At 36.1% G+C, this 14667-nt stretch overlaps 2 protein-coding genes and 1 long non-coding RNA gene across 4 annotated transcripts in view; 1 reads left to right on the top strand and 2 right to left on the bottom strand.

Annotated features, from left to right (window-relative positions):
• The first annotated feature begins 583 nt into the window (after positions 1 to 583).
• Positions 584 to 14667, top strand: part of LOC114257344 (uncharacterized) — a 29430-nt gene continuing 15346 nt past the window's right edge. Inside the window, exon 1 of one of the 2 annotated variants that reach the window (XR_014361715.1) lies at positions 584 to 772. This is a non-coding gene — a long non-coding RNA (uncharacterized LOC114257344). Of the gene's footprint in view, positions 777 to 14667 lie in introns of both variants that reach the window. The other variant, XR_014361714.1, reaches the window with a different exon arrangement.
• Positions 5269 to 6914, bottom strand: LOC114273835 (uncharacterized). The gene is made up of 2 exons (XM_082915766.1): positions 5735 to 6914; positions 5269 to 5649 (listed from the first exon to the last, which is right to left on the bottom strand). Exons 1-2 carry the CDS (start codon positions 6473 to 6475, stop codon positions 5473 to 5475), a joined length of 918 nt encoding a protein of 305 aa, XP_082771892.1. The 5' UTR covers positions 6476 to 6914; the 3' UTR covers positions 5269 to 5472.
• Positions 7029 to 8665, bottom strand: LOC114293099 (protein FAR1-RELATED SEQUENCE 5-like). The gene is made up of 2 exons (XM_082913089.1): positions 8303 to 8665; positions 7029 to 8219 (listed from the first exon to the last, which is right to left on the bottom strand). The coding sequence occupies exons 1-2, from the start codon at positions 8417 to 8419 to the stop codon at positions 7029 to 7031; spliced, it is 1308 nt and encodes a 435-aa protein (XP_082769215.1). The 5' UTR covers positions 8420 to 8665.

The raw sequence follows: 14667 nt of genomic DNA, 5'->3' as shown, positions 1-14667 counted from the left end.
TACTCAGACTTTTCTATTTCACTCAGATTATCGAACGACCATCGTTGATAGTTCTTCCTCACTGGATTCTTCATCTCTCTACTCATTTGTCTCTGCAATAGATATTTGAACTCGTCATTGCTCTCTCTATCTATTTCAACACTATTCAGTGTGTTTGGTTTGAGTTTTCTGGATTAAGTTTTTTGAAAACTGAGTTTTTTGATTTTCATGTTTTTTTGTTTGTAGTGAATATTTTTAAATTTTTAATTTTTTTTTTTACTTTTTTAGATGCACCTTACTTAGATGTATCTAAAAAGTAAAAATATTTTAAAAAATTAATACATACGTAAAAATACAAAAAAATATCCTAAATTCTTGTATTTTTTTTGTATTTTTGGTATTTAATGAATTTTTAAAAGATTTTTTTTACAAATTTTTTTACTTTTTAGGTGTATTTATGTTAGATGTGTCTAAAAAGCAAAAAAAATTGCTTAAAATATTAAAAAAATTCAGTAAAAACAAAAAAAATACGAAAAATTCCACAAATGATTTTGTCAAAATCAAATTCCCTCTTAATTTTTTTTTCAAATCCCTAGACCCTTTGTTCAGCCCAAGCGTTTTCAGAAGTTTCTCTCTCTCTCTCTCTCTCGGTCGTCGCCTCTGCCCATTGCCACTGCCGAGACCTATTTGGCTTTCGCCGTCGCATCCTCCGTTGTGGAGAAAAGCTCCGAAAGCTGTTGACGAAGATCCCTACAAGATCTCGCTGGAGGTCCTCCGCGCCAAGCACCGAAGAGTGAGTTTGTTCCTCCGCCCTTTTCTTTTCCTCCTCGTTCTAGTAGCTAGAGCTACTTGTCTGTTGCTTGTATCACAGTCATGACAGCGTAATTGGAAAACCAACAAAAAAGAAAGGGAAAATATTAGAGTAATACTCTGTTTGGATGTAGTGATTGGTGAAAAAAATTATAAGAAAAAGACAAGTTTTTTTTATCGTTTTTGTTTATAAATTAAGTGATTAATGGTAACAAATAATGTGAAAGAGTAAAAAAAAAAGGAATAATATACCCTTAAAATACAAGAGAATTGAGTATAAAAATTGAGTTTAGCCATACTATCATATGAATTTTATTAGGTTAGGTTTCTCTCAAGTTTAAATCTAAAATTGAGAGAACTTGGGATCCACCACAAGACGCGATAATCCAAATAATTCATTTCGTAGGCCCTCCCTCCATATATATCATTCATAAAAAAATTAGTTTGATCCCAAAATCATAATTTTCATGTAATTAAGTATGAATATGAGCCAAGTAACTTGACTTAACATTATAGCGTAACTCTAATATGCTTGAAATTAATTTTTTAAGTAAACGAGCCTGGATAAGCTTATTATTTATTTATTTTGCAATATTAACATGTTCTTATAAATTATTATTAAAGAGTCAAATGATTCACTTGACCAAAATGGTCCATCTTTCTTATTAATCTTATGATACCTAGTTATTAGTGTAAGACAAACTAAATATTGTTAGATAAATTAATTCAAGAAAATATGATTTTTTTATTACAACAAGCAAATACGCTTCTCCAAAAAAAAAAAAAAAGAAAGAAGCAAATATGCATATAGATAATAATCTATCAAATAGGCGCAAAGGTATTATTCAAGTAAGATTAATTTGTCACTTTATGTTTCATGTTAAGACAAAATAATTGGAATTATTATAATATTATAAATTTATTATCATGGACTTAAATTTTTGTTTGGATCTTGGATTTACATAATAAAAGAATCATGAAAAACAAAAAAACCGTAGGAAAATAAAATGAAGTGAAAGAAAAGAAAAGATAATTGTTATAAAAAAAAAGTAATATATTTTTTGTTTAGTTAATTTCATTTTATTTCTCCTAAATTCATTATTCAAACAAAACATAAATGTCATACAAAAGAATCTCATGGTTAAAATCTTATGTAATTATTTCAAATATACGTCAAAAATATATATAACTTAAAATAGTTGAACTTGGGGCAAAAGAAATTGGCTCAAATATTGTATTATTCAGTTATGTCAAACTAAAGGGAGCTTCTATATACACACACCCTTTCCTCTCTATACAAATCCTTCTCAATACACACACTAAAAAAATAAATCCTAATAAATTTGACTCACTACACACACCTATCATTCCACATATACCCCCAAATGTAAATCATACACACACACCCCCTCTCACACACACACGCCCGTGACAGACCCCTCACACACACACACCCATCTGAGAACCCCTCTCACACACACACCCATCTCTTACACTCTCCACCGTTCCTCCCCAAAAGCTTCATCCATCCATTTGTGTCATTGAAGTATTGGCATTGAAGGGCATTGAAGAGCATTGAAATTTTCACATTTTAGGTTAGTTTACACAGATTAGAATCTTCTCATTCCTATTTTATTTGTAATGTAGGGTTAATTTTTACCATTTTCGAAATTTTCAGTCCACTCCAATGTAAGTGATTGTCGTGTTTCATTCGGAACTGGTTATTCGAAATTTTTGTTTTTGTTCGGCATTAGAGTTCCGAAATTTCTGCTTCTATTCGGCACTATAGTTCCGAAAATATTTACTTGGTTCGGCTTTCAAGTGCCGAAAATAATTTTTTTTTTCGGTTTTCAACTTCCGAGTATTAGCTATAATTTCAGACAACAACTTCTGAACAGAACAGGTATTTTCGGACAACAACTTCCGAACAGAATAGGTGTTTTCGGACAACAACTTTCGAACACAATTTTTTTTTTTTTTTCCCATTCTAACACTTAATTATAACACTTACTTATAACACTCACTACACACACTCTCATTATAATTTAAAACACTTATTATTTACACACACACTCTCATTAATTTTGCACACACACTCATTACACACACACTTATAATTTAAAACACTCTCATTAATTTTACACACACTATGTTTATTTACGCACACACTCATTACACACACTTAGTATTTTTTGCAGATAATATGGATTCTGAATATCAACAACGTGTCCCACCTACTGCTTCAAATAGACGACGTCGTGAATTAGATGTAGACCATCAACGGGGACGAGGGCGTGGGCGAGGACGAGGTCAAGGTCATGGTCGAGGTCGTGATCCAGTTTCGGTAGAATATGATATTCCCAGTGCCAGTCAAAGTGGGGGCCAAAGCCAAAGACGAGTTGAAGGTTATGATATGCCTGACATTGCTGTGGAGGATACCTCTTTACCTGATTCTCCTCCTGTTCAGGAAGAGTACCTTACTCATGCTTTTCCAAGTGGACCGACTGATCCATCAATACTGCGGAGTTTCAATAGTCATGTGGCTATAGCTATTTGGCATGGAGAGGTAAACATTCCTCAGTAAAACTGAAATTCATTTGTATATGAGTTTTTTTTTTTTTTTTTTTTTGTGTGTTGTATGGCAGTTTGTAATGAGATATCATTTGTGTTGTAGGAACGAGGGCCCCTAAAGTGTCATAATCACTCTTCCAAGATCCTTGCATGGCCATGGTGGTTAGTAGAGAACAACATCAGATTCAAAGCCATTATTGAGCAGTCTAGACTATCACAGTTAGCTCGTTGCACTTATCGGTTCGTCAACAAGCTTCTAGTCTCATGTTTTGTTGAGAGATGGCAACCTGAGACGAACACATTTCACATGACAGTTGATGAGATGACCTTGACCCTGGATGATGTTGGCACTATTCTTGGCCTTCCCATTGTAGGCAAATCAGTCAGCATACCAGATGTGACAGATTATCATGGAGTTACATTACTCGTTTATGGCTTGGGGATTACTGAACGTGCAGCACATGAAGAGGTTTCTTCTACTGGTGGCAATTCAGTCAGGCTTGAATGGTTGCGAAGTCAGTTTGCTGGTGTCACAGATTCAGACCCCGAGGAGGCTATACAGTGCGCTGCAAGAGCTTATTTATTGTTTCTGTTGGGATGTACATTCTTCAGTGACAAGAGTAGCGGCAGGGTTCCCATTGTTTACCTCGGCTTGCTGATGGATTTGGGATCTATACATACTTATGCCTGGGGTGCTGCTGCATTAGCATTTTTATATCGACAGTTGGGGTTTGCTAGCCGGTCTGGGGTTAAGCAGATGGGTGGTTATATGACTCTTTTCGAGGCGTGGATTTATGAGCACTTCCGAGCATTCCGACCTCATCAGAACATCGGCTACAATGAAGACATGCCACACGTGTACCATTGGGCATCTAGGAGAGAGGCGGATTCCTCCATTGACCATTTGAAATCTTTTCGAGCCGAGCTTGACAGTTTAGTAGCTACTGATGTAAGTTTACTCATCCTGCGATAATTTTAAGACTTCCATTTATCTTACCCTTCATGTACTTTAATGCAAAAACAGTTTACGTTTACAGGTTATCTGGGATCCATACCACAGCTGCAGAGACCGGCATCCATGTAACCCGGTTACGTTCTACCATGGATGCTTAAAGTGCTTAGACGTTGTCGAACCCTATCATCCAGATAGAGTTTTGAGGCAGTTTGGCAGGGTTCAAACCATCCCAGATGCACCGCTAGCTCCCAGTCGTGGTGCACGAGGCAACATATCTGCACGATATACCGTCATGTACAGATACTTGGATAGGATGTGGAAGGCTTGGGATAACCACGTGTTGTCTGCGCAACGGAGGAGCACACCAGTTCGTCAGCCTTGGTAATGTGTACCGGGTTACATGGATTGGTATAAGAATATCACGCACCTATATGTCGAGCACACTGATGAACCGCGTGTCCATGACCATCAGGATTTCAGCGAACATGCGGATGTAATCTATTATCCTCTCTGATGCATATGTAACTTACTTTCTTTTTTTCTGATATGTTCCCTAAAATGTGATATTCTTTTCAAATGCAGCGTATTGCACATGCACTACAGATTTCACATCCTATTATTGACGCTGGTTATCAGAAGGGGATTTGCCATCCTTATCGACTTTACCAGGCTATCGAGAGTATGACACATGTTCTTGAAGGTCAGCACATTGACGAAGTTGGACCTAGTTCTGCTGGACCTAGTTCTGCTAGAGGTCGCTTTCCATCTTCGACATTGACATACAGTCGTAGGCCTAGGCGTAGGCATACAGCTGATTCGTGACATGTTATGTTGTTACATGTTATTTTGTTAGTTGATGAATATTGTTTGGTGTTTTTTGTAAGATGACATTGTTGTAATGGTAACAGTGGTTAATATTTTCTTATTAGAATGGAATGGCAACAATGGTATTGTAATGACATTGTAATGACATTTTATTATTAGAATGGAATGGTAACAATGGTCGTTGATTTTGTAAATGATATTTTCTTATTACAATGGAATGGTAACAATGGTCGATAACATTCAATCCACATTGCAAAACATAACACATCAACATCAAAAACACATCCATTAATTTCTTCCATAATTGTAACATTGTCAAATGCATACATGTGTCATGCGACATCAACAACATCAAAAGTCTCTCGAGTAGCTACATTATCATGAATAATGTCCTTGAAATGTTGAATGCGACGCACATATGCATCATCCCAGTCCACAGCGCAAGGGTGACGGTATTTTCTCCAATTCGTGGCAATAGGAGGAACTGGATGGCCTGGCTGCAACAAAACCTGCACCAAATATCAATTGACTTAGTGGTCATACCTCATAACTTCTTGTACATGCATAAACGCAATTGATAAGTTTCTGTTATACCTGGACGAAATGATTTCCGTTGACAAACCCAATGGCAATCTCACGTCTATCAAGTTGAGGTACTGGCACGGTTCTAAGAGGTAAAAAGGTGAGACATTGCTGTAAAGACAAGTGGTATAACACAAGATTGTAGCACGATGCAACAAGATGCCCCATGTCTGGCATAGTCATCCAATGTGAGTATCCAGGATTGTCTTCAAAGTATGACAATATGCTTGTCAATTCTTCAAACCTTTCATAGGACCCATAAAGTGTAATGTATTCGTCTTTGTGTGTGTGCAGCTCACCCAATAGGTCACGCCTAACCTGAGCCCAATCATCTTCTGTATGACCAATTGAAGCAGCTATAGCCCTGAAACCACAATTCCCATCTGCAGCTGCATCCTTGACAAACTTAATGTATGGTTTTAATCCAGTAGGGAAAGCATCAACATATGCACCAGGCTTCACTGTTCTAGTAATGTATGCCTTCCCTTTCGGGTTCACCTTCTCCTTTCCCTTAACAGGTCGCTTCTTCTTGGTTTGCAGAGTAGAAGCTAATGTAGTGATTTGAGTGTCCCTAGGTGAGAAGGAATCATGTCCAGATTGCACTAACTCAAATGCACACGGGTCACGACGGGTAGAAACATTGATCTTCTTATGATCCCGAGGACGTATTTTGGGCTTCACCTCCGGCTCAACAAGAAAAGTGCTTTCCGGATATACAATCTCTTTCAACTTCTTCAAAAGCTCCAATCGCATGGTTCTATCACTTTCATTAAACTTGTTGACAAACAACTCTACTTCTGCATGACAAGTCACCTCTGTTTCCTCTTCTTTGTTGCATATGGAGATATGAAGTTGCCTCCACTGTGAGTGTATGGTAGCAAGTGGTATAGGACGATCTTGTCTGATGTAGTCAGCAATCTCATGGGCGCAAGGTAAACCATGAGTGTGGCGAAGGATGCATCCACAAGCTTCAACATCAATACCAATGGAATTGGCTCTCTTACTCTCGACAAGCAAATACTCCAATGCAGAGATAGACACATTCCCCCGTAGCTCCCTGAATTGAGAAGGTTTAAATTGATGTTGCACAATAGTTAGACTTTTCTCAAATGAAGCCTTGATATCAGTGTGTTGCAACTCAAGCAGACTGTGTATTTTCTCAAATGATGCCTGAAATGAGACTTGACATGAACCCAATTATCTTTTAAGTTTTGCATGTGCACTCTCAGCCCTGTTCAATTCAATGTAAGTCAAGTTAAAATCAAGTACATGGCAGTTATTAATAACATATTGAAGAAAAGTAATCTTACCGGTTCGTTGTAACATTGCCACAATGCATATACGTGTCTGTCCATGCCGCCACAAATTTGTCCTTGTAAGGAACCAACCAAGTATCCATGACATATTTGACTGCATCAGGATAACTACTGAATTCCTTAAGTAATGATTTAAGACGCTCCTCGTATTGAATTTCAGAAGATGAATACACTACAGAGTTCCACTCATGGTTGAACTTCTCCCATTTTTGCTGTGTCTCAAACATTTTCTTGCATTTGGTCAACACATTCTTACTGATATGCCAACGACATAATAAATGTCTGGCACTCGGGAATATCTTCTGTATGGCATTCATCAAGGCTAGCTCTCTGTCAGTAACAATAACTGTTGGCACAACAAACCCATCCATGACATCACGTAATGTGGCTAACACCCACGCATAGTTATCGACCCTTTCATACTGTAAGTATGCAAAAGCTACAGAGAATGTCATTTCAGTTGATGTCACTCCCACAATTTCAAGAAGAGGAAGCCGATATCTGTTGGTTTTATATGTGCAATCCATAATTAATATACGTGGGAAAGACCGAAATAAGTCTAAACTGGTAGGATGTGCCCAAAACAAGTCTGTCACAGTCATCGTGGACTCTTCAGACCGATGGCGCTCAATGTAATTATACTTGGCCAATTCACCCAATAAGTGTTGCATCTGTGATCTTCCAGCTCTCTGTACCACCCTGTTTCGATGGCGTACATTGTAAATGGTTTTAAGTGTGCTTACATTGAGGGCATCTCGCTGTTTCAAGGTTACTAGGATTTCTTTTGGCCGAACCATGCTCTTTGACATATCCATTAACAATGCTTTCTCATCCTTTGATAGCCTCCCCGCATATGAATGTCCCTTGAGGTGCACCGCAGGTGGATGATTATGCAATCCGCATATTACAGTCAATGTCCATTCATCATATGTGGTAAACCTGTGAGCCCTCATATCAAAAGGACAACCACACTTCTTCGTACCGGTTATTCTTGATGTATTGTTGCCATCATGTTTTAACTTCTTTGTTGCTCTATATTGGCCACTCCTCTCACAAGCAAGATACATCCTGGGTCTTTTTTTCCCTCCACCATAGTCTGATGTTTTGATTACAATGACCAAACCATTTCTCTTTCCAACTTCACGTACCCAGTTGAGCAATTCATCCTTACTTTTGAATACCTACAAAGTTAAATAAATATTATCAAACATTTACATTTGGTGAGCAATTCAAAACATAATCGTTATAATTTCGTAGACTGAACCTGTTCAGTTGTGAAATGAGTGGTGTAATCTAACACAAAATCCGCGCAAACCTGACTTCCTTGAGTTGACACATATTCCTGCATGTTTTGTATAACATTACAAATTTTTAATGGCATTATAAAGATTAATTTGCAATTTGAAACTGTAAATTTGGTATGCAGTTTGCAAATTTGGAATATAAAATGGAAAAAAAAATTTACTTCATTCGGAAGTAGTTGTTCGAATTTTTTTTCAAATTTTGGAAGTTGAATGTTGTACAAGTTAACTTTGTTCGGACAACAACTTCCGAATTTGAATACATTTTTCGGACAACAACTTCCGAAATTTATCACTTTTTTCGGACATCAACTTCCGAAAATACATAATTATTTCGGTAGTACATTTCCGAACAAAATAACAAAATTCGGCTGTAACGCCCTCAAAATAATAACATTAAACCCATCAATATAAACATACATTTATATACAAAAGATCCACATTTCCTCAATTCATCAGAGTACTTCATCGCAAAAGTATTACATGTTAACAACAAAAGTAAATGCCCTACGGGCTTACAGCTTTCCAAGTTAACACTTGGTTACAAAGAGAGTAATGACTCGGTTACACATTAAGCCCTTGGCATTGAATTTACATGTAACACATCAAACGGAGATAAGAGAACAAAAGTCTGTCCGCCTCTAGCCTCCCAAGCTATGTCCTTGGAGGTGGCATGCCACCTGAACCTGAAATGATGTTCCCATATAGGGTGAGCCACAGCCCAGCAGAGATATACTAAACCAATTATAAACAATGCCTAAAAGATTAGCAACTGAAAGATGGTCAATACTTATACCTCCATTTATATCTTATTTCAATTCCATGACAACTAAGTCTATGATACAATTCAATTTTCATTTCTTATTCAACTTTGAGTTTGAAAACAAGGCTCAGTACTCTGGCCAAAACATTTGATGAGGTTATAGTTCATCACTAGAACACCTTCGAAATTCACGGTGGATACCCATTTTGATGTTATATCAATAACACACAAACTACTTCCATACTTCACAAACGATGATGATATACATTTTAGTGTTATATCAAATCAAACCAACTTTTCAATAGATAAGCATATGAGCTATATCAATACCACAACAGATAAGCATATGAGCTATATCAATACCATAACAGATAAGCATATAAGCTGTATCCACACTTCACTAGACAAGCCTATGAGCTATATCTACACTTCACAAAGACAAGCATATGAGTTGTATCTTCACTTTCTAGACAAGCATATGAGCTATATCTACACTTCACAAAGACAAGCATATGAGCTGTATCTTCACTTCTCTAGACAAGCATATGAGCTGTGTCTACGGAGTTCATCCCCCATCTCCTCCCAATCCTATCCGGTTTAGAGGTACATCCCCCATCTTCCCCTAAACCGCGGAGTACATCCCCCATCTCCTCCTCTACACAAGCAATGCATATAAACACAAAGGTTCTATACACAATATAACGCATGTAAACACAAAATCACATACTCTATCAATCAATACATAAATTTAATGTATTCTACTAACCGTCTACACATAATGCATATAAACACATTGGTCATATACACAATCACTCAATACATACAGTTAATGTATTCTATCAACCGTCATACTCTATGACACATCCGATTGATTAGTTTTAGTTTGCCTAATCATCATGCATTGTCTACAACAATCAACACTACCCTTCACCGGTAGCCCAAAGCAATTATTTCTAAGCAGGAAATAAATGCACAAATGGATAATATATCAACATTTCAACTAGATGAGCAATAAAAGATTCATCTACACTCTTTAGTCACATACATTCCCAATTTTAACATTCTCAATTCAATTCCTCATTTTCTTCAATTAATCGTATGCATTAATTAATTAATCCAATTAGGGCAAATCACCATAGTTCACAAAACAACCCTAAGGTTCCATTTCCATCAATGTCCCAACATTAATCTCATTTCTCTATGCCTAACATGCATATAGGTTTATATATTTAAAACCCCAACTTTTGTAAAATTACACAAAGGCCCAAACTTTCTCAAAATTACCCAACAACCCCCAACATATCAAAATGATAAAATTCAAAGACAAAGCTCATAAGATGGAGTAGGTTATCCCTACCTCGAATGATGGGGCTCAACGAAGGAGATGAAGAAACGGAAATGCTCCAAATCCTGAAATTTTCAGATTAGAAGATAGCCCTCGACGATCAACACAACTTTTGTAAAGGCCCAAGGTGAGAAAACAACTCCTACTAGATCAATTCTAAGAGAGAAGTTAGGGTTTTAGAGTGAGGTGCTCTCCAATGGAGGTTTTGAAAAAGTAAGAGAGAGAAAGGAAATCAAAAAGTGATCAAAAAAGTGATTTCACGGACTGATATAAAAACAGGTCCGCTCGAGCGTACAACACCCCGCTCGAGCGTCAGACACAGGTTCACACTCGAGCGTCCCAAGATCCGCTCGAGCGCCGGATGCACTCTCCCAGAATTTTCTGCAGATGTCCAAAATGCTGAGAGAAGGAAATTCACGCTCGAGCGTCCAAACGTCCGCTCGAGCGGAGAGGCAACAACAAAATCCCGCTCGAGCGTCAAATCGCCGCTCGAGCGGAGAGACCAAAACCTGGGCAAAATTTCTAAGTTTTAAAACACGACCCACTTATTCCCAACTTGCCCAACACAACCTAAAACTCTAATTAAAAGAGTAAGGGATAGAAATGAGGATAAGATAACAACGAATCTACGGAACCGAGTCCGGATTATAGTTAAACAACAACAGGAAATACCGGGACCGCTATAACTCTGGTTATTCGAACGACGCTGCGAAAAAAAAAAATTAAACTCACATTTCCTTCGCTCTGCTTCACATGAATGCTTATTTGCTGATTTTCAGAAGACAAATCCTCCATCACAATTATATTTTCCCTACAGAAATGCCACAGCCCTTTGTAAAAAATGAAAACCCTACAGAAATGCCAAAGCCATTTTCAAAGAAGCATGCCAAACCAGTGGCTTACACACACGATGCAACAATGTGAACTCTGAGGTGTGCATTGAGATGTTTTCAATTAACAATGGTGTCTAAAATGGTAATTTCACTTAGGGATAAAATTGTAATAAAATTAAATATCATTAAGTGTGTGTATTGAGGGGATTAGGTGTGTGTATATAGAAGCTCCCCAAACTAAAGCTAACCGTATCAGGATAAAAAATCTCCTACTTTAAAATTACAAAAATCTCCTTTAACTTTAAAATTAACAATTTAAGGATATTATTCACAAAGAGTTAGTTTAGTTAACAGGAGTATAGATTGGAGAATATTTTAGGAGCTCTAGCAAATTGCATTGTTGGGTTGAAAGTTGTAAGGGTGACTGGAGAAAGGCACTAGAAAAAGATACTAAAAAAGGCAATTGGAAGCGATGAGAAGGGAGTGTGAAATGATTTATAGTTAGGGCTTGATGTAGGATAAGATGAATTTGATTTGAGAGAGTGACTTAAGAAAATGGGTCAGTATTACTTCCTCTCAATTTTCTTTCATTTCGTTCTCTAATTTGAGTTTCAATATGTAATTGTAAATTAAAAGCTTCAGGTTGTCACGTGACAGGATATTGACGTTAAACAATGTGTTTATTTTTAACTCTAAGTGAAATTTTTCGTTGCTTTAATATCAATTAGTCAGGTTGCAACATAATTATTGTTAGGTAATACTTAAAATATAATAGGGCAAATTATGACGGTAGTCCCTGTACTTTGGTCCGTGTGTCATTTTAGTCCCTGTAATTTCAATTAGCACGATTTTGACCTTGAATTTATAATTTTGTCCCAATTTGATCCAATTGGTTACAACTCTTAGCATTTTTTTAAATGAAAACTATGCACATAACTATCATGTGTCATAGGCGAAATTATAAACTTACCAAATTCAGTAACTTAACCTCAACTAATTTAGTGATAATTTTTCTTAAAATACACTAGCGATTTTATCAATTGGACCAAATTGACGCAAAATTTAAAATTAAGGGTTAAAATCGAGTCAATTGAAAGTGTAGAGAACAAAATTACACAATGAGTAAAATATAGGGACCATTGGTATAATTTGCCCAATATAATATTAATGACGACATAATTAAAACATCACTTGAGTGTAGTTCAAAAACAACTTAATTTACATGATTTTAACCATTTTACCTTTAAATATTAAAATTGTTACTATTTAATTTAAAAAATAAATTTTCAATTATTTGTTTTAAGGCCGTGCATCCCATGGGTGTAATGCTAGTGTGTATATATATATATATCAGAATCTCTAAGGGAGTCTTTAAACAAGACTTGTTAGCAATTATAATTAGCATTATCATATTTTAGTCACTTTAATGGATTAGCTATTATAATAGCTTTTTTAACAAAATTCTTCAGGGATTACTACATTTGAATAGTCTTGAAAGACTCTTTAAAGCGTTTGTGTGTCATTAGGTAAAATAAAGAGTAGTTATTAGAGTACAAAAATAAAAAAGAAAATAAATAAAATAAAGATTTATCTTTTTTATATTGTAACTAGTAATAAATGAAAAGTATGGGATTGGTTTGGGGAGGGTTAAGACAATATGCAATAAAAATTAATAGATGAAATAATTACACGTAGAGGGTAGGTACCATTAGGAGAAGCAAATAGCCTTACACATCAGACTGCTCTTTGACCTTGGCAATATCAATGCGGTCGATGAGAAAATCAAGTGTGTGCTTTGCCCAATTGAATTGACTGATGGACTCAACATTCTTAACCATCTCAATGAATGATTGGTGTACGCTTGCCTTCGTGGTGGGCATAAGAGGGCTCCTATGATGTATAAGAACAAATTTCCTTTTAAATTTAGTTCCAATATCTTTTGTTTCAATCAGATAAGATTTTAGAGATGTGAACGGAACAAATTTATTCTTCACCGCAAGGTCATCACATAGGTTTGTAATTTCAACCGCGAACCCTGTTGACTCGACAACTAGACCATTGGAAGGTAATCCCATCAACACATGAACATCTTCTATGGTAAGAAGCATTCGAAGACTATGGAGATTCAATGAACAAGTTGAAGGATCAAAGTTCTGAACTAACCAATGGCACAAGTCCTGTTCTATGTGCGTGCACCTAAGGCTTAGGATGCCGTGAAACCCCATTCTAGTCATTGCCTATTGTTGTGCTTTGTCCAACCTTCTAATAATCTTACAAATCGATGTAAGCTCAATCCGGGTTTGAATTTTTACTTTTGGAGGCTTTTGTTGGACCACAATTTTAATTGGGCATATATCGTTCAGATTGCAACATTCCCATTTGTATGTACTTATTTTTTTCTTCTTCGAGAAGTTGATTCCATTTGTGTCCAATATCCTACATTGCATGCATAAAACCATATGAACAATTACATACAAGCTTACAAGTACAAGAGGAATACTACAAGCAACAAGAATACGTTACATTTACCTTTATGTGTACTTTCATTTGGGTTTTTTTCAACTCCATTGATTGGTCTTGGCTATAAACATATGAAAGTGAATATAAGATTTCGTATAATGGAAAATATATAACTACATACAAATAGATATTAACGGAATACCAAAAGAAAATGAATGGAGCGATCGGGCGCTTTTGAGGACCAGTTGATGTATCCATCATGCTTCAATCAGAATTCCTTGTGAAGAAAGACAAGAAAAATAAATTTATAATATATTCGATTAGGAAAAAAACAAACAAACAAAAATCTTAATGGTTACAGTAAATACATCAAGTGCACCACATGCACACATGAATGGATTTGTTTAATAATAATGTAGTTAACAAATACTGAGACTAAGTTTCCAATGCAAAAAAAAAGAAAAAAAAAAGAAAAAAAAAAGAAACTAAAAAAAAAATCTAATAATAAACAAAAAGTGATACCCCAGCTGTTAGGTCGCATTACCCTAATAAACAGACTAAAGAAGTTGATTTTTTTTAGACGAAATTTTTAATTTTGTAACGCCTTGCAAATTTACACATGAATACACCACCACAAGTGCAGCAATATACAAAATAGCCATCTTTCCCATTGAACTAAGATTCAAGAAGTTACAACTACAAAGTTTATATTTTCAAAATACCTTGAACTCATCTCCAAGTTCAATGATCTAGACGATATTACAAAAAAGACAGGCCCCCAAGGGCATACAACATTCCAAAGTACTAGCCTGGTACAACAAAGTACGTTTTTAAAGTCTTAATACAAAATTCTAAGTCTTAACAACCAAAAAGTTCTTGATATGCCAAGTCCAAACTGAACCACTGCTAAATCCAATTCATTTCTAA

This window comes from Camellia sinensis, chromosome 2 (genome assembly GCF_055761805.1).
Source record: "Camellia sinensis isolate YWXY chromosome 2, ASM5576180v1, whole genome shotgun sequence".
Lineage (NCBI taxonomy): Eukaryota > Viridiplantae > Streptophyta > Magnoliopsida > Ericales > Theaceae > Camellia > Camellia sinensis.
This window is presented reverse-complemented; position numbering and strand designations above follow the sequence as displayed.